At 42.7% G+C, this 19,178-nt stretch overlaps 1 protein-coding gene across 3 annotated transcripts in view; it reads left to right on the top strand.

Annotated features, from left to right (window-relative positions):
• The window catches only part of TNS2 (tensin 2), a 167,497-nt gene that overhangs the window by 125,776 nt on the left and 22,543 nt on the right, over positions 1-19,178 (top strand). For all 3 annotated transcript variants that reach the window (XM_083356192.1, XM_083356193.1, XM_083356194.1), the window contains exons 15-17: positions 2,489-2,618; positions 5,711-5,776; positions 8,236-8,352. In XM_083356192.1, the coding sequence (XP_083212318.1) occupies positions 2,489-2,618; positions 5,711-5,776; positions 8,236-8,352 (313 nt within the window). The remainder of the gene's footprint in view (positions 1-2,488; positions 2,619-5,710; positions 5,777-8,235; positions 8,353-19,178) is intronic.

Here is a 19,178-nt window from a genome sequence, read left to right on the forward strand (position 1 = left end):
AGTCTGCCAGATATTGCCTGCTGGGCACTGGAATTCCTATTTTAAAAGACTACCTATGTTAGGTGGATCTCAGTTTGAACTTGCTATGCATTTCTTGCATACTTAGGCAAGAATGCGCACTTCAAATTACTTCAAAAGTTGATTTGGAGAGTCACAGTTGTGTATACCCTTCTTTCAAAAATTTAAAACATGTTCATTGCTAAAGATTCCAGCTTGGGCTTATTTTTTTTTAAGTCAACTCACTGGGCATATCTGGAATTTTTAAAATTTGTTCTGTGTAGCTATTTATTTTGCCAGAAACATTAAGTTCATTTGGAAGGCAGAGAGCACAGCTTGTGGCATGAATACTGTCCTTCTGCCTCTGGAGCTTTCCCCCAGAGTTCAGGAATTGCTTACCTCCCACTTTTAGGTTGGCAATCCCCAACATTTGCTTCCCTGGGGGATCTGTTCTAGTTTGTCACTAGTTGATAGACAACTGGTTCAGCTGTGCAGAATGTGTTAAGCAAACCCAGGGCTAAGCCCCGGGCTTTGCTGCCCCCCGCCCCCCAATTTCTGAATGTCACAAGCTGGCATGAAACGGTCAGCCAATCAGAGCACTGCTATGATTCAGAGATGATTTTGACCGATGGACAGACCCTTAGATTTAGCCATCTATAAAAACGCATCACGTGCACAAGCCCACCGATCACCAAACATGTGCAGGCAGGGAATTTAGAAAGGGCACTAAACCTGTGACATCTCTTTGAGTCCAATACCTGCCCAGGCTCATCATGCGACTCATACCCAAGGCCAGGGAGGTGGTGGGCTTTAAAGGCCCAAGTCTAAAGCTGTAAACGGCACGTGTTGGAACCTGCCCGGTAACTGATAATAAGGCGCCAGGAGTTGAGAGGTGCAACAGAGAGTTGAGTTTGAAAGAGATGGACTACAACAGCTTTTCTAAGCAGAGTAGCTCAGGGAGCAGAGAGGAAGGACACGCACATTTATTTATTTATTTATTTTAATTCCATTTATATCCCGCCCTTCTCCGAAGACTCAGGGCGGCTTACAAGCTTAGCAGTAGCCTTCATTCTATGTATATGCCTGCTTATTAGGGCTTTCATACACCCCCCAAGCGGCATTATTACAAAGTCAGCTTAATTGCCCCCAACAATCTGGGTCCTCATGTCTGAACTCTCCCAATACATGCTGGGCTGATCCAACACCCTAGGATAAAGTGGTTGAAATTGCCAACAGTAACCTCTGGCCACCTTTTCTTCAGGTGAAAAGTTATATTGCCTAATCTGAAAGCAACATCTGATTCCATTCCCAGGATTACTCTGTTTAAAAAAAAACAAAAAACCTGATCACGACCTCCATTGATTGCCCTCCTTTTATTTTAATTGCAAAACTTCATAAAAAATTAAAGTTTTTATTGTAGTGCCAATATGCAGATTCTGCTAGCAAGGTAAGAGCAATAGAGCAGGGAAGATGAGCTGTCTCATTTGTGTTGCATGAGTTGTATTCTGGAAGCCTTCAAAGTTGTTCAATTAATTTTTTCCAGAGCCTTGGTTGTCCTGCTCCAACAGATATCCACCCAGGCTGAAATATGGCTTAAGAGGCCATATAGAGGCCAGCATGTAGCTAGGTTGATTTATCTTGTTCCCTAACCTTACAGAATACATCTTCACATACAACTGAGCTAAATTTAGACTTAAATCCTGTAGCTTGTGCACTTAATGTGTGAACTTAACTAATTATGAAAAGCCCTGTCAGAGTTGAAACAATAAATCAGAAATCAAGATGGGGGGGGGAAGATAAGTTTCAACCCAAAATATATAGCTCAGTTTTTAGTTGAAAGACATTTTTCAGTAGCTTCCTATCTTCCGTACATTCTTTGCCCAATGCAAAGGAGAGATTTCACATTAGCCGTGCTCACCATGCTGCCTTAATCACTGTTAAAAATGAGATTTAGTGATATCCATCTGCATAAAATATTGAGTTAATCGCCCTTCTCTATTGCCTTTTCTATTCAGCCTGGCATAAGAACATAATTTCTGTAGGACCTTGTTGCTATAAGTAATCAGAAGAATATATATACATACATACATACATACATACATATATAATACACACATACAAACAAACACACACACACACACACATGCTACCGTATATAGCTTTGCTATGTAGAATAATACAGAGGAAATATTTATGATTTAGACAAACACTAGACCAGGGGTCTTCAAACCTGGCCCTTTTATGACTTGTGGACTTCAATTCCCAGAATTCCTCAGCCAGGCACCTGGCTGAGGAATTCTGGGAATTGAAGTCCACAAGTCATAAAAGGGCCAGGTTTGAAGACCCCTGATTTAGAGCTTTGAAGCAATGTATGTTGATGATCACTCTCTGTAAATAACTATTACCCTTAAATGAACAGAGTCAAGAAAGCCGGATCACGTGGCTGGAAAAGCTATGCTCTCTACTGATTTGGCCATCCTTTCCTCTCCAGGTGAAATGCTACCATAAGCAGCTGCAGGGAGGAGAGCGAGATGTTGTGTTTCGGGTCCAGTTTCACACTTGTACCATCCACAGCACCCAACTCTGGTTCAGCAAAGATGAGTTGGATGAAGCCTGGAGAGGTGAGCAGAGAGATGAATTTCGGTACAGAGAAGCAAACAGCCAGGCATGTTAATACGGGGTAAAAGGGGTTACATGCACATAGTGCAAAATACCAGGAGTCTGATAGCCCTTTTTCCAATTGACACATTTTACTGAAAGGCATAATAAGCTGTTGCAGCCCCACATCATTAAATGTACCACGTGACTAGAGTAAGGTAGGATTTAAGTTAGGATGAGGGGTGGGGGTGTAAGAGAATGGAAAGGGGTTCCGTGGGAGGGAGATGACAAGCAATCTATCATTTAACAAATATAATATGTTAAGAAAAAGTACTGTGTTTGTTGAGACCTTTTGAGATTGCCCGAAACTGTAGTCATCTAAATGGTGCAAGGGTCCTTAAGCGCAATTCCTGTTAGAAGGTTTTGCCCCATTAAAGGAAAGCTGGCTACATTCACATTTGATGAATTCCCAGAAAGGGTGAAACTGCTCATATGCTGCCTTCTGGTGGTGAGTACTTTTGATGTAGTGAATTCAGCAACCTCTTGTTCAATAGCGGTGCTAAAGTCTCTGTTTTTCCCAAAGAGTCACAGAGACCTTAAGTAAAATGTCCTAGGAAGTTGAAATGTTCTGATATTACTTTATCCATATTTGAAGTCCTGATTTTCAACTGAAGTCTTTCAATTCTTTTGCACAATGTTTATTACATTTGAGAAAACCTTGTAGAGGCTATGTTACGTTATGTTGTGTCACATTACATTATGTTAGGATAGGATAGATTGTTAGGTTAGGTTAGGTTTAGGCTATGTTACGCTATGCTACGCTACGCTACCTTGTTATGTTTGTATAGCCACCCATCTCATAAGAAAGTGACTCACTTGTGTATATACCTGTTGAGGCGTGTGGTGGTGCTATTGGTGTAAATGAGATGGAGGTATGGGGTAAAGTAGAAATCTGGGTTTGGAGCAGAGTCTTCTTCTCTATTAGCACCATGGTCCTATTGTTTCTTATTACTTGGAGAATCTACTTCGAGTTGTCTGTATTCAACTATGGGCTTGCCACCCAGCGTCTGAAAAAGTGTGAGCTGTAAATTATTAATAATGCATTTGAGCAGTTTGAGTTATGAGCTGTGAGTGACAACTAGTGGTGTTATCTCTTTCTGCTTTAATGGGTCTGTCTTTTTAATAGGCACTCCCTGAGAATCAATTTAGCTCTTTTGATCAGTTTATTGATCTTGCTGAGTGGGCAGTTCAGTCTTCGGAAACTTGGCTCAGTTCCATCAATTAAGCCTTACTGAGTGATTCAGAACAAGCGTGGTTCTAGCCCAGTCTAGGCTGTAGATGGTCACGTTTTCTGGGTAGAAACTGGAAGCATGTTAGGCTTGCATGGTGATTTGTAGGTTACAAATTTGTAGATGGTAGTTATATGTCCATTGTGTATGACATCAAGGAGATGGACTTATTCTACAGATAGGTGGAAGATGAGGTTGATGGGGGCATGGAGGTTATCATGGTAGAACTTGATGAGAAATTCTTTGGGTCCAAAATGTGAAAAGGCCATCAGTAAATCTCAAATAAAGGAAGTATTTCAGGAGGCAAGACATGTTTATTTAGTTATTTATTTATTTAGTTATATTTATATACCGCCCTATTCCCTGAGGACTCAGGGCGGTTTACAGGGAATTAAAAATCCAGAATACAAAAATTAAGAACCAAATTAAAAAATATTAAATTAACCCTGTAGTCAGTTAAAAAGAACCCCAAATTAAAAATTCCTCCTCAGTCTGGGCCCGAGAGCTCGAAGAGCCAGGTCTTCAGGCCCCGGCGGAATGATCGAAGGTCGGGGGCAGTTCTCAGCTCCACCGGCAGCTGGTTCCAGAGGGCAGGCGCTCCCACCGAGAAGGCCCTATCCCTGGGTGTCACCCGCCGGCAGTCTCTTACCGGCTTATGTTCTAGATCAGCTGCGAAGATATTGACATATGTGCTTATGGCTGCTCCACTCATTTGCAAGCTGTGCCACTCATTTGCATTGTCAAATATGAAGTAGTTATGGGTGAGTACAAAGTAACCCAGTCTTTGGCATGCTCTTTGGCATAGTGATGCTGTCCCTGATGGCTTGAAGTCCATATTTGTTGGAGATGTTAGTGTACCAACATACATGGTGGCTAAAATGATGCTGACCATCCATGATGTCCAGTCTCCTTAGGAAATCTGTGGCATTTCTTATGCAGCTGGGAGTGCTGGTGGTATAAGGTCTGAACACAAAGTCCATGAAACCTGACATTCCAGTTGTGATCTTTCTAGTGCTTGAAATAATTGGATGGCCTGGGTTACTAGGGTTGTGTATTTTGGCAAGTAGGTAGAAAATGCCTAATCAAGACTCTTGCAGTTTCTCCATGTAAATACAATGTTGGTTCTTGGGAAATGTTTCTTCAGATTGCATCATATTTCTGATATGTTGTTGTAAGAAGTCAGAAGTGAAGTTGATATAATGTGGTGTTGGAGATTTGCTTCTTGGTTTCCTTGACATAAGCCACCTTATTCTCAGTGACAACTGCTGCTTTGTTATCTTGCTTGATTATTATGTCACTGATATTCTTGAGGTCTTGATGGCATCTGGTTCTGGACTGCTAGGATTGTTCTCTAAGGGGAATTTTTAATTGGTGGTAATGGCTTTAGCTTTTTGGCAGAAACATTCAGTTAGACATCCAGTTCAGGATTGCATCCATCTGGGGGCACTGATGGAGCTTTTAAAATACATCTGAAATTTGGTGTGATTTATAGTTGCATCTTATCCCAGGATGCAGCTGTTTTCGTGATGGTTGTGTTTTGTTTCTTCTCTTGAAAATATTCTCGAAGTCACAAGTGGCCAAAAAATGTTTCATGGTCCCCGCAGTGTTTATATTTTGTGTGAGTTTAGTGTGTTGTTGTTTTTTTTATTTATCCTCTTATTAGACAAGTGCATTATGGATAGAAAAGTTTGTTGCATTTCTTATAATAAAGAATTATAAACTAAATTCATATGGAAATGGGATATGTAAGACGGGTGAACACTTTGGCTAAACACAGTTCAGGCCAACTGTACTGAACTATTTCTCTGTTTTTCTTCCCTCCATAGATGAAAGATTTCCTTTTGAAGCAAGCGTGGAATTTGTCTTCTCATCTAGTCCAGAGAAAATTAAAGGTGGGTGAACAGCAGTTAAAGAGCAATGGATGTAGTACAATGAAAAGCAGCCCTTTAAATCCTAGGAAGACAGAATTAGGCCCAAGGCTCAATTAGACTCAGTTGACTCAATTAGACTCAAGACTCAATCTTTCTTGCAGTAAAGCAAGGTCAGACTTATGTGGAAAGTGGCCAACACCATAGAAATATGGGGTAAAAATGCAAATTTTTATTTTTATTTTTTATTTTAATTCCATTTATATCCCGCCCCTCTCCGAAGACTCAGGGCGGCTTACAAGCTTAGCAGTAGCCTTCATTCTATGTATATGCCTGCTTATTAGGGCTTTCACACACACCCCAAGCGGCATTATTACAAAGTCAGCTTAATTGCCCCCAACAATCTGGGTCCTCATTTTACCTACCTCGGAAGGATGGAAGGCTGAGTCAACCTTGAGCCTGGTGGGACTCTAACCTGCACTAATTGCAGGCAGCTGGTGTTACTTGAGGCATTAGCCCACTGCTCCACCAAGGATAAATATGATGGAGTCACGGAATTAATCAAAAACAGCACTCCAGATGGGAATTCTCTGTCTTCCTTTGGCCTGGAGCTCTTACAGCTGTAATCAAAACATCTGGAGGGCACCACTTTTGAGGAAGGTCAGCTGAGAGCAAGACCAGCCCACTGAATGCATCAGCAGCCATTTATCACAGCTCAGTAGAGACACGTTAAGCTTCTCTCTCTTGGTCTCCTGCCTGCAGTTCCAGAAATGCAGCTGCTGGCCTGGAAATTCTATTGATCTCTCTGTAAGTGCCTTGAGATCTATTTATTTTTGTAGGCATTTGTGAAATGCCTAACCTTTCCTTCAGGAGTTCAAGACTTGGCAGAGGAGATAAGAAGGCTTTCTGTTTGCTTAGAATCTTACCCTTATCGCAGCAGTAGTAGCTCCTTTGGCAGCAAACAAAGCATCAGCTGCCAGCCTAGGGCTCAGCAGCTTTTCCTGCTCTACGTTTTCTCAATTGATATTATGGTCAGGGTAAAATATATTGTGCGACTGTGACAAAGAATTGAGAAGACAGCAGGAAATGGAAAGAAGAGAGGCGGCCAACCACAATCTAGAAGGTTTTGTTCTTGTGGAATGAAAAACAGTAAAATTCTATTTTTGGTTGACCTCTTTGGCTTAGAGTTTAAATTTTAATATCACAATGTTTACTCTTTCATTTCCTCCCCCAAAATAAACACAAGAATAGGACAGAGAGGCCTCAGGCAGACAAATAACTCATTTTCACTCTTATCCCCCCTTCTGAAAGAGCACATCTAATCTCATTCTTCAAATAACTCCAGCCATGAAAAGGAGGACACATTTTTCACTAGGCTTCTCCTGGTGATGTCCAGCTCAAGGAACTGGGTGATGAGGTTTCCTATGTCTGTTTTATGCCATCTTTTAAAAATAACATTCTGAAGGCAATATAATTGTCGCATTGCAAAAGATCACTATGTCCTGCAAATCAAGAGGTTTTCATTTGAAGGTATTCAGCATAGCCTTAGTTCAGGGTATTTATATCTCTGTGTTTACTAGGAGAATTGTGAGAGTTATAGAATTTGTCTGCTTATTTTTGTCCCTGTGCATATCCATGAAAGATCAGCTACATATTCTCTGAAAAAGAGATAAAACAGGTCTGCAATGTAAGTAATTGGCCAATTTTACTCAGATTTTCAACCTTGTCACCAGCAGAATATCTTGGTGTTTTGCAACCATTAAGTTACAGAGGAGAAACAGAGGTGTACCCTGGGAAACCACTTGAGTGAAGGCTTGGTGACATGCTCCCCCTCCCCCAAATTTTAGCTTGGTATCAGCAAGCAGGAGCAAAAGCACCCCCAAAAAATTTGGTTGTGTTTTACGTGGATTGACAATATGTTACAATGAGCAGCAAGATTCCCTCTGGGGCAATTAAAATGACAGCCATGAGAAAAAGTGGCTACAGTTGGCAATCTAGTTTGATTGCTGGACAAGTGGTAGACCTTTTGGAGAACTCATGCCGATGATGCCAGTCCCTAACACTTGAGTTTGGTGAGCCTGCCGAGAGCTACCTGCATCAGACAAAAAAAAATTACCTGACTAGTCTTTCCACGCATATGTATAATGGTGATGCACACTAAACAATTTCCTTCTTGCCGTGAAAAATGGAATTACACTATTTAATTTAAGATGGCCATAGAGAAGTATTTGAGTTGTGGTGGCGCAGTGGTTAGAATGCATTACTGCGGTCGGCAGTTCGATTCTCATGGGCTCAAGGTTGACTCAGCCTTCCATCCTTGCGAGGTCGGTAAAATGAGGACCCAGATTGTTGGAGGGGAGGGCAATAGGCTGACTCTGTAAACCGCTTAGAGAGGGCTGTAAAGCACTGTGAAGCGGTATATAAGTCTCAGTGCTATTGCTTGTTGATCCTCTTGGGGCTACCTTGTCTTTTTTTCCCCACAGGCCAAGAAACGTATAGAAACAATGCTGATGTTGCCGTGGATTACAGTATCTCTGATCCTATAGTCCGCTGGGACTCCTATGAAAACTTTAACCTGCACCATGAGGACAGCCTGGAAGGTATAAAAGGCCTGATCCCAGGGTACCCCATAGTACTTAGAACTCCACGGCCAGTTCACGTTGGCAAGGCTGCTGTTCTGCATCCGTGCAAGGGATTAAAAAGGGGCAGAATTTAGCATCTTACTCCGCTACAGACTTCAGACTGTACCATTACTATGAAAATAGTTTGTGAATGATTGCTTGGAGAGGGTGAATAGAGTGGGGCTTAACAGAGTCCTAGGGCTTGGGGTCCCCCCCCCCCGGTTCTATAGTAGAGGCAGCAATTTATATTAAGGCATTGGATAGGTGTGTGTTTGCATCATGCAGTGATGCAAACTATGACCTATAGACTATCAATAGTCTGTAGAGGCTCACTGCAGCCTCCCTACATTTCCTGCCAGAGCCTGTTTGTCATCTTAACCCCCGTCTGGTATTTCCTGCCAGTCAGCTGGCACACCAAAATGGATGAATGTCTGACAGCCAAAAAAAGAGTTCTGTTGAAAAGCATCCCTGACCAGAAGGTTTGGGCTATGAGTTGTTAACAGAGGCCACGTAAGATAACTCAAGTTGTACATCAATAATTTGGAACTAATTTTGGGGGTTGGGGTTTTGTTTTTTTTACCAATTTTAATTTTAAAAAGTCTTTAAAACTGAAGAATATACAAATGCAACTCTAAAGGTGCTTTTCCCCCCAAAAGGCAACTAGACTTTCTTGGGGTTTTGTCTTTGAAAAGGTTTCACTTCTCCTCCAAGAAGCTTCTTCAGTTCTAGTCATTATATGAAGTGACTATAGGAACTCCTAGACAAAAAGATAAGGGGTGTATTTAAAAGACAGATCCCTACCATTTCTGAACGCTTATTTAATTGTCTGTAAAAAAAGTTTGGGAAACATTGGGATAGCATGTACAAATTGCAGAGCTGAAAAAACTATTGGTACAGAATTTTGGTTACTGTGGCCCATAAATGTATGTTTGTTTATAGTAGTATTAAAGTATTGGGAGGGGGTGTTCCCCCAAGGCCCTCTCACATGTCTACACAGTCAGAATTATTTGTCAGCTTATGTTGAAAAATAATACCATATGAAAATCCCATCAATACCATATAAAATCCCATCAATCTTGAGAAGCAGAGTTCCAATTTTAATCTTTAATACGCTTGTTCTTGTTGTTAGTTGCAAAGTCATGTCCGACCCACCGTGACCCCATGGACAACGTTCCTCCAGGCCTTCCTGTCCTCTACCATCTTCTGGAGTCCATTTAGGCTCACGCCTACTGCTTCAGGGACTCCATCCAGCCACCTCATTCTCTGTCGTCCCCTTCTTCTCGTGCCCTCAATCTTTCCCAGCATTAGGCTCTTCTCCAGTGAGTCCTTCCTTCTCATTAGGTGGCCAAAGTATTTGAATTTCAACTTCAGGATCTGGCCTTCTAAAGAGCAGTCAGGGTTGATCTCTTCTAAGACTGACTGGTTTGATCACCTTGCAGTCCAAGGGACTCGCAGGAGTCTTCTCCAGCACCATCGTTCAAAGGCCTCAATTCTTTGGTGCTCAGCCTTTCTTATGGTCCAACTTTCACTGCCATACATTGCAACTGGGAAGACCATAGCCTTGACTATGCACACTTTTGTTGGCTGGGTGATGTCTCTGCTTTTTAGCGTGCTATCTAGATTTGCCATGGCTTTCCTCCCCAGGAGCAAGCGTCTTTTAATTTCTTGGCTGCAGTCCCCATCTGCGGTGATCTTGGAGCCCAGGAAAATAAAATCTGTCACTACCTCCATTTCCCCATCTATTTGCCAGGAATTGAGAGGGCCGGATGCCATGTTGGTTTTCTTGATGTTGGTTTTCTTAATGTTAAGTCTTGGTTTTCTTAATGTTAAGTTTCAAGCCAACCTTTGCACTCTTCTTCTTCACCCGCAACAAGAGGCTCTTTAGATCCTTTTCACTTTATGCCAATAGAGTGGTATCATCTGCATATCTTAGGTTGTTGATATTTCTCCCAGCAATCTTAATTCCAATTTTTGATTCATCTAGCCCTGCCTTTCTCATGATGGGCTCTGCATATAAGTTAAGCAGGCAGGGCGACAGTATACAGCCTTGCCAGACTCCTTTCCCAATTTTGAACCAATTAGTGGTTCCGTGTCCAGTTCTCACTGTTGCTTCTTGACCCACATATAAGTTTCTCAAGAGACAAATAAGATGGTCTGTCACTCGCATCTTTTTAAGAACTTGCCACAGTTTGTTGTGATCCACACAATCAAATGCTTTAGCATAATCAATGAAGCAGAAGTAGATGTTTTTCTGGAACTCTCTAGCTTTCTCCATGATCCAGCATATGTTGGCAATTTGATCTCTAGTTCCTCTGCCTCTTTGAAATCCTGCCTGTACTTCTGGTAGTTCTCGATCCACATACTGCTGGAGTCTAGCTTGTAGGATTTTAAGCATAACTTTACTAGCATGTGAAATGAGTGCAATGGTACGATTGTTTGAACATTCTTTGGCACTGCCTTTCTTTGGAACTGGAATGTAAACTGATCTTTTCCAATCCTGTGGCCATTGTTGAGTTTTCCAAATTTGCTGGCAAATTGAATGTAGCACTTTTACTGCATCGTCTTTTAAGATTTTGAATAGCTCAGCTTGAATACTATCACCTCCACTAGCTTTGTTGTTGCTCACTTTCTTAAGGCCCACTTCACTTCACATTCTAAGATGTCTGGCTCGAGATCAGTGACCACCTCATCATGGTTAGGGCCATTAAGCTCGTTTTGTATAGTTCTTCTGTGTAATTTTTCCACCTCTTCTTAATGTCTTCTGCCTCTGTTAGCTCCCTGCCATTTTGGTCCTTTATCATGCCCATTTTTACATGAAACGTTCCCTTCATCTCTTCAATTTTCTTGAAGAGATCTCTGGTCCCCATATTCTATTCTTTTCTTCTATTTCTTTGCACTGTTCATTTAAGAAGGCATTCTTATCTCTTCTAGCTATTCTTTGGAATTCTGCATTTAATTGGGCATATCTTTCTTTTTCTCCTTTGCCTTTCGCTTCCCTCCTTTCCTCAGCTATTTGCAAAGCTTCCTCAGACAGCCACTTTGCTTTCTTGCATTTCTTTTTCTTTGGGATGGTTTTAGTTGCTACCTCTTGTACAATGTTGCGAACCTCTGTCCATAGTTCTTCAGGCACTCTATCAGATCTAATTCCTTAAATCTATTTGTCACCTCTACTGTATATCGTCAGGGATATGATTTAGTTCATACCTGAGTGGCCTAGTGCTTTTTCCTACTTTCTTCAGCTTAAGCCTAAATTTTGCAACGAGAAGCTCATGGTCTGAGCCACAGTCAGCTCCTGGTCTTGTTTTCACTGACTTTATAGAGCTTTTCCATCTTTGGCTGCAGAGCACATAGTCAATCTGATCTCTTTGTTGACCGTCTGGTGATGTCCATGTGTAGAGCCGTCTCTTGGGTTGTTGGAAAAGAGTGTTTGCTATGACCATCGTATTCTCTTGACAAAATTCTATCAGCCTGTGCCCTGCTTCATTTTGTGCTCCAAGGCCAAACTTGCCTGTTATTCTGGTTATCCTTTGGCTTCCTACTTTATCATTCCAATCCCCCATGATGATAAGGACATCATTTTTTTGTTTTAATTCTATAAGGTGCTGTAGGGCTTCATAGAACCGCTCAATTTCCTCCTCTTCAGCACCGGTAGTTGGGGCATAGACTTAGACTACTGTCATTTTGGGGATTGTATCCCAGTATTGCTTTTTCCTACTCTTTTATTGACTGTGAAGGCTACTCCATTTCTACTGAGGGATTCTTTTTTTTTTTATTGAAAAGTTTTAAAATACAATTTTCCTTTAAGAATCCCCCCTTCCCCCTCCCTCCTCCCCCCTCCCTACCTCCCCCCCTCCCCCCCTCCCCCCCCCCCGACTTCCCAAGGTACAAGGTATATATATAAAAAGCAATCATAAACAATCATATACTAACAATTATAAACTCTAAAATCCATCACTCTCTAGCTTATATAGGATAAAACAAACCTTAATAATATTGAATATCTCTCTAGCTTATATAGGATAAAACAAACCTTAGTAGTATTAAATATATATATAAAAATAATAATAATAATAATATAGAAAAAGAAACAAAGAAAGAAGACTTATTCAAATATGAAACTTCTTAACCCTATACTTATTCTGGATAAACTCAAGCCATTTTCTCCCTTCCATAATATAACGTTCTTGCAAGTAATCTTTCTCCAACTTTTAGGCTAATAATTCAAATACATACTTAACTTTTTAAAATCTAAATACCATCTATAAAACATTTTGTAAAAATTCTCTCTTAGATTTCAAACTTGTGTAAATTTTACATTCCTCACCCAAATCTTTTCCCACCTCCCACTACTTGGCTGTAAGTACGTTGTGAAAGTTCCATAGACTTCTGCTGATCTTGTTCTTTTATCTTTTTTGATCGTTTTAAAGCAGCACGCGTCACCCTCTGTTCTCTGAGATCATCCAAAAGTGTTATATCTTGATCTCCTCCAGCCCCATTCTCCTCTGTCTGTCCATCTTCAGCCTCTTGATGTTCTCCTTCTCCAGATCCCTTTGCAGCTTCCAGAAGTGTTAATGGGGTTGCTTTTAAAATATTATTGTAAAAATCACGTGCTTGCATCACAGTAACCAGATGGTACCTTTTACCTTCATGCATCACCATCAACCCAGCTGGGATCTCCCATCTGAACCTTATATCTCGTTGCTTGAGCTCTTGCACAAGAAATGTAAAATCCTTCCTTCTCCTTAAAATCTTTGGAGGAATTTCTTTTAGAACCAGAACTTCTTGACCAGCAATCACGACTTTAGTATCATAGGCAGCTCGTATAACTTCATCTCTAATTTCCCTTTTTGCAAAATAAACCACCACATCTCTAGGCAACTTTCTCTGTCTAGCAATCCATGAGTTCACACGAAACACTTTATCCATGCCTCCTTTTATTTCAGATGCTGGCTGGTTCAATACCACTTCGAGAGCCTCAGAAACCAGCTGCTTTAGATCTTCCTTAATATTCTCCTTTAAACCTCTGATTCTAATGGCAAACTGCATCTGGAAATATTGAGCAAGACTCGATTCTCTATCCAATTTGTCTCTTAAATCTTCATTCTCCAATACTTTTGCTTCTAATATAGCATTCTTTTGAGTCAAATCTTCCACTTTTTCCTCCAAAACTTCCACACATTCAGCCACTTTATACACTGAAGACAAAATGTCTACCTTCATCACACTGAACTTCTGTTCCATTCTCTCCTCCATTCTCTCCTCCAACTTCTTCAATTTCTCCTCCATCTGTGCAAATTTATCACCCATTGCTTCCAAAATTACCTAGGCATGTTTTTCCAGAGCATCTCGTAAGTCCTTCAGTGTCAATACATCAGGAGGATACAACGCCTGTAATGAAGATTGTTGCACCGGAGAAGTTCCAGCACTCCGAAGAGTTTTAGGGGGAGGTTTAGCCGCCATCTTTTACTTTCAATTGTGACGCACTTTCACTTTAAGTTTAAAAAAACCATTAAGCTCGAGAGTAAAATAAAATAATCCTCTTCACCTTTTCCTCTTGTACCGCTCTGCCTGCTCCTATTGCTCCATAGTCCTTCCTTCAGGCAGGGGTGGTCGCAGACGCCTGGCTCCGCTCCATGAAGTCAGGAGCAGAGGCGCAGGCCAGCTGGGAGCGACCCAGGCTACGGGGGAGTTCGATCCTTCGGCCGCCCAAGCTACAAGCTCAGGCGGCCCCGGAGAACTCGACCCCTACCTGGGGCCTCTCCCCCTCCTCTTCTCCCGAGGAGGGGGCTTCAAATTCGCCCGAACAGCTGATCGGCGCTGTTTCGGGCGAAAATCACACAGCTGAGCCGCGGGCAGCCCGGGAAGGCTGTCTCCGGCGCCGCGGAGCCACCGACTACTGAGGGATTCTTGCCCGCAGTAGTATACCTGATGGTCATCTGAATTAAATTCACCCATTCCTGTCCATTTTAGTTCGCTGATACCTAAGATGTCAATGTTCAGTCTTGTCATCTCTTGTTTGACCACGTCCAGCTTTCCTTGATTCATGGATCTTACATTCCAGGTTCCTATGGAGAAAAAATCTTTACAGCATCGGACTTTCCTTTCACCACCAGACACATGCACAGCTGAGCGTCCTTTCGGCTTTGGCCCAGTCACTTCATTCTTTCTGGCGCTACTAGTACTAGCCCTCTGCTCTTCCCCAGTAGCATATTGAACACCTTCCGACCTGAGGGGCTCATCTTCCAGCGTCATATCGTTTTGCCTTTTGGTACTGTCCATGGTGTTTTCATGGCAAAGATACTGGAGTGGGTTGCCATTTCCTTCTCCAGTGGATCACGTTTTGTCAGAACTCTCTGCTATGACCTGTCCGTCTTGGGTGGCCCTGCACGGCATAGCTCATAGCTTCATTGAATTACGCAAGCCCCTTCGCCGCGACAAGACAGTAATCCACCAAGGGGCTTTAATACGTTAAATGTCGATAAATATAATCCGCGCCAACAAAAGCTTTTTTGGGGGAGGCGTCCTCCATAATTTTAAAAAGTTGGAAGGGTTCTTGAGAGAAAAAAAAAGTTTAAAAAACACCAACTTAGAGGAGAGGCTGCACATGCATTCTGCTCTACCTTGAACCATGGGTGAAGTTGGTGCTTTGTTTTGCATTGGTGAAACGGCTTTAGGCCAGTAATTTTTTCCTGTGCCATAGCAAGTTTGTGCTGTGCCACAGCCCAATCATCACACAACAGAACGAAGCTGATCTCATTTCATTCTCTCTTGATTCATAAAGAGTTTGAGACCAGCTCATTCTGGACAGAGAGAGATGAATTCATCTCTTCCTGCGTACATGCGTATAAAAATTGGTGGCTTTTTTTTCCTCCTTTTTTCTTTTTTCTTTTTTCTTTTGGCTCCTGGGAGCTGTAATTCCACCAGCTGGCTTTTTCTGAGCCTATTCCCCCCCTCCCCCCCCCCATTACAGGTTTCCTCCCAATGTCCAGTTAAAGTAAACTTGTTAAGGACTAAAACAAATAAAATGGCAATTTAATCGTTGTGGTGTGCTTGCGTCAGATCCCAGAAAAATTCCAACCGGATGGCCTCAAAACCTCCTCCTCCTTCCCAGCAAGAACTGATGTAGGGAGAAAGGAGCCGTGTTTCAGAATGTGATTATTGTAGCTAGAGAATGCCATGCATTTGGTGTGTGTGTGTGTGTGTGTGTGTGTGTGTGTGGAAATGGAGCCTAACGGTGACTTAGATTAATGAGAGGGGGCGATAAAGGCTTCGTAAGCCGTTGGTTTTTTTTTTATGTAGCAAAGTAAACGCATCTCTGGATAAAAGCCGTAGTGGACTATTGCCCTCTGCTGGGCTAAAATATTTAAATTTAAGGAGTATTACAGGTAATCCTCGACTTACGACCACGATCGAGCCCAACGTTTCGGTTGCTAAGGGAGACGTTTGTTAAGGGAATTTTGCCCCATCTTACGACCTTCCTGGCCACAGTTGTGGAGGGAACCACTTCAGCTGTTAAATTAGTGACAGGGTTGTTAAGCGCATCTGGCTTCCCGATTGCCTTTGCTTGTCAGAAGATCGCAAAAGGGGATCTCTCCTGATCCCAGGGAGACCGCAACCACTGTAAATGTGAGTCAGGGGCCATATTTCCTGAATTTTGATCATGTGACCCTGAGGAAGCCGCAACGGTCATCAGTGTGAAAAACGGATCATAGGTCCCTTTTTTTCCAATGCCGTTGTAACTTTAGTTTAGTTTAGTTTAGTTTTATTGTATTTGTATACCGCCCTTCTCCCGAAGGACTCAGGGCGGTGAACAGGGCATACATAAAAAATACGAGATACAAAAATTAAAAAAGAATTAAATAATAGCCCAGTTAAAACAGTCGGTAACAATATACAATATAAAAATCCCCATTAAAATCCCCATTAAAACCCCAACATATCCCCATCAGGCCAGGCCGGCTTGTACAAATAGATGGGTCTTCAGACCGCGTCGGAAGGAGTGAAGGTCAGGTGCCGTCCGGAGCTCGACCGGCAGCTGATTCCATAAAGCCGGAGCGCCCACAGAGAAGGCCCTCCCCCTGGGGGCCACCAGCCGACATTTTCTGACCGGAGGCACCCTGAGGAGGCCCTCTCTGTGGGAACACACAGGGTGGAGGGAAGTTGACGCCGGCAGCAGGTGGTCCTCGAGGTACTCCGGACCCATGCCATGTAGGGCCTTAAAAACCATTACCAAAACCTTGAATCTCACCCGGAAGACAACCGGCAACCAATGCAGCTCGCGGAGCAAAGGTGTAACATGGGAGTACCGGGAAACTCCCAAGACAACTCTCGCGGCTGCATTCTGTACCAGCTGAAGCCTCCGAGTGGTCTTCAAGGGAAGCCCCATGTAGAGAGCATTGCAGTAGTCCAGACGAGAGGTCACGAGCGCATGAGTGACCGTACACAGGGCATCCCGGTCTAGATAGGGCCGCAACTGGCGCACCAGGCGAACCTGGGCAAAAGCCCCCCTAGTCACAGCTACTGTATGATCTTCCAGAGAGAGCCGCGAATCTAGGAGGATTCCCAAGTTGCGAGCCCTATCTACGGGGGGTAAAAGCTCACCCCCCATAGAGAGAGGTGGTCTTTGAGTGGTCACTAAATGAACTGTTGTAAGTTGAGGAGTACCTGTATTGTGTTAGAGGGGAAATCTATTGGGACATCCCTAGACTACTTACTGAAATAGATTGATTTGACTGCTGATTTAAAAACAAAAACGTTCCGTACCTAACAGCAATACCTGGCGTTTCTCACTTTGTAGTAGTAACTATATGACCGTTTCTTGCATTTACGACCTTCACAGGGTCTGTAAAGCAAAGAAAAGCTGAAGTAAGATCCTAGGCACAATTGCAATTTCATTTAGCGACTGTTTCACCTAATGACTGAGTCGCTAGTCATTCCAGTACAAGTAGTCCTTGACTTACAAGCATTTGTTTAATGACCACTGGAAAAATGATTTATGGCCAGTCCTTGCCCTTATGAATGTTGCAGTATCTCCCACGGGTCTTATCAAAATTTGGAGGCCTGGTTATCAGCAGCCATTTCCAATAGTTGCGCCATCCCACTGTCATGTGATCTGCGTTTGCAGCCTTCCCAGCTGACTTCTGGAATGTTTCAGACAAGCAAAACCAATGGAGGAAGTCAGATTTTTCTTAACACCTGTGTGATCCACAGCAATTACAGGGACTCGCTTAACAATTGTTGCAAAAAAAAGGTCCTAAAATCAGTGCGACTCACTTAACAACCACCTTGTTTAGCAATTGTGGTGGTGTAGTGGTTAAGAGTGCAGTTTTGCAGGCTGACTCTTCCCACTGCCATCAGTTTGGTCCTGACAAGGCTCAAGGTTGACTCAGCCTTCCATCTGTTGTGATTCAGGGTCAGCCTGTGGGTTCGGCAGTTGGGTCGGACGATTCAGAGGAGGAGGAGGGGGGTGTTGGAGAGCCTGCAGAGGATAGCCTTGAGGCTTCGCAGAGCCCTCAGCCAGGCCCCTCCCATCTGGTGACGACGCAGACCCAGCTGTGTGAGCCTGACAGCGTGGATGAAGATGACCCACAGCTGGCCCTGTTCAAGGACACCCGATGCAGGAGGCAGTCAATCAGGAGTAAACAGAGGAAGGCAATGGGGCACCTCGGAAGGAGGCAGAGAGAAGCCACGCCCTGAACTGTTTAAAAGGGGAATGTGTGGGAGGGCTGGTTTGCTGAAGGCAACCGTTTGAATAGCTCCTGTTTCATGGTTCGTGTTTGCTCTCTTTGCTCTGTTTGCTCTGTTTATGTTTTTATGTTAATAAATTTGGCAGGCTTAGTTCCAGCCTCTTGCCTTCTTGTAAAAGGGGTTGTCCCTGCCTTTTCTGCAGGGCCGGTAGCAGGCTGGTACAGAACACCATCCTTCTGAGGTTAGTAAAAGGAGGACCCAGATTGTTGGGGTCAATAGGCTGAGTTTTTAAACCACTTAAAGAGGGCTGTAAAGCACTATGAAGCGGTACTGTATATAAGTCTTTGCCATAAGCTGGGGACTAACTGTGTATGAATTTATTTACATTATACATTTATTTCTTGTCTTATAATCCACCCCCCTCCAGTAAACAACAAAAATGAACTAGATTAGATATTGTTCCAACTAGTCAAAACATTGATCATTTTCACACTTTGCATAATTCCAGCATAATTGTTTGCAAGTAGTGGACTGCATGGATTGTCATTCTTGTCATTCTTCTTGGTTCCTCCTGCTAGCAGAAATGGAAAACCTATCACAAAAATTGTTCTCATGGTTTATTTACTGGGCATCCTTTCTTGCTGGTTTCAAAGGAGCTGGGGATCAGAAGCCAAGAACAAACATGGCTTCTGATCCTGACCTATTTGGAAAAAAAGGTCAGAACCATCAAAATGGAAGTTTAGAGCAGGTCCCCAACTTCCGGGCTGCGGCATGCCAGAAACCGGGCCGCGCAAACAAGCAAAGCCCCATCCGTGGGATGCAGGCAGTACATGAAACCATGCCCCCTCCGGTCCACGGAAAAACCTCTCTCCATGGAACTGGTCCTTGGTGCCAATAATAATAATAATAATAATAATAATAATAATAATAATAATAATAATAATAATAATAATAATGATAATGATGATGATGATGATGATGATAATGATGATGATGATGAAGAAGAAGAAGAGGAAGAGGAAGAAGAAGAAGAAGAAGAAGAAGAAGAAGAAGAAGAAGAAGAAGAAGAAGAAGAAGAAGAAGAAGAAGAAGAAGAAGAAGAAGAAGAAGAAGAAATA

Source organism: Vipera ursinii (genome assembly GCF_947247035.1).
Source record: "Vipera ursinii genome assembly, chromosome: 2".
NCBI lineage: Eukaryota > Metazoa > Chordata > Lepidosauria > Squamata > Viperidae > Vipera > Vipera ursinii.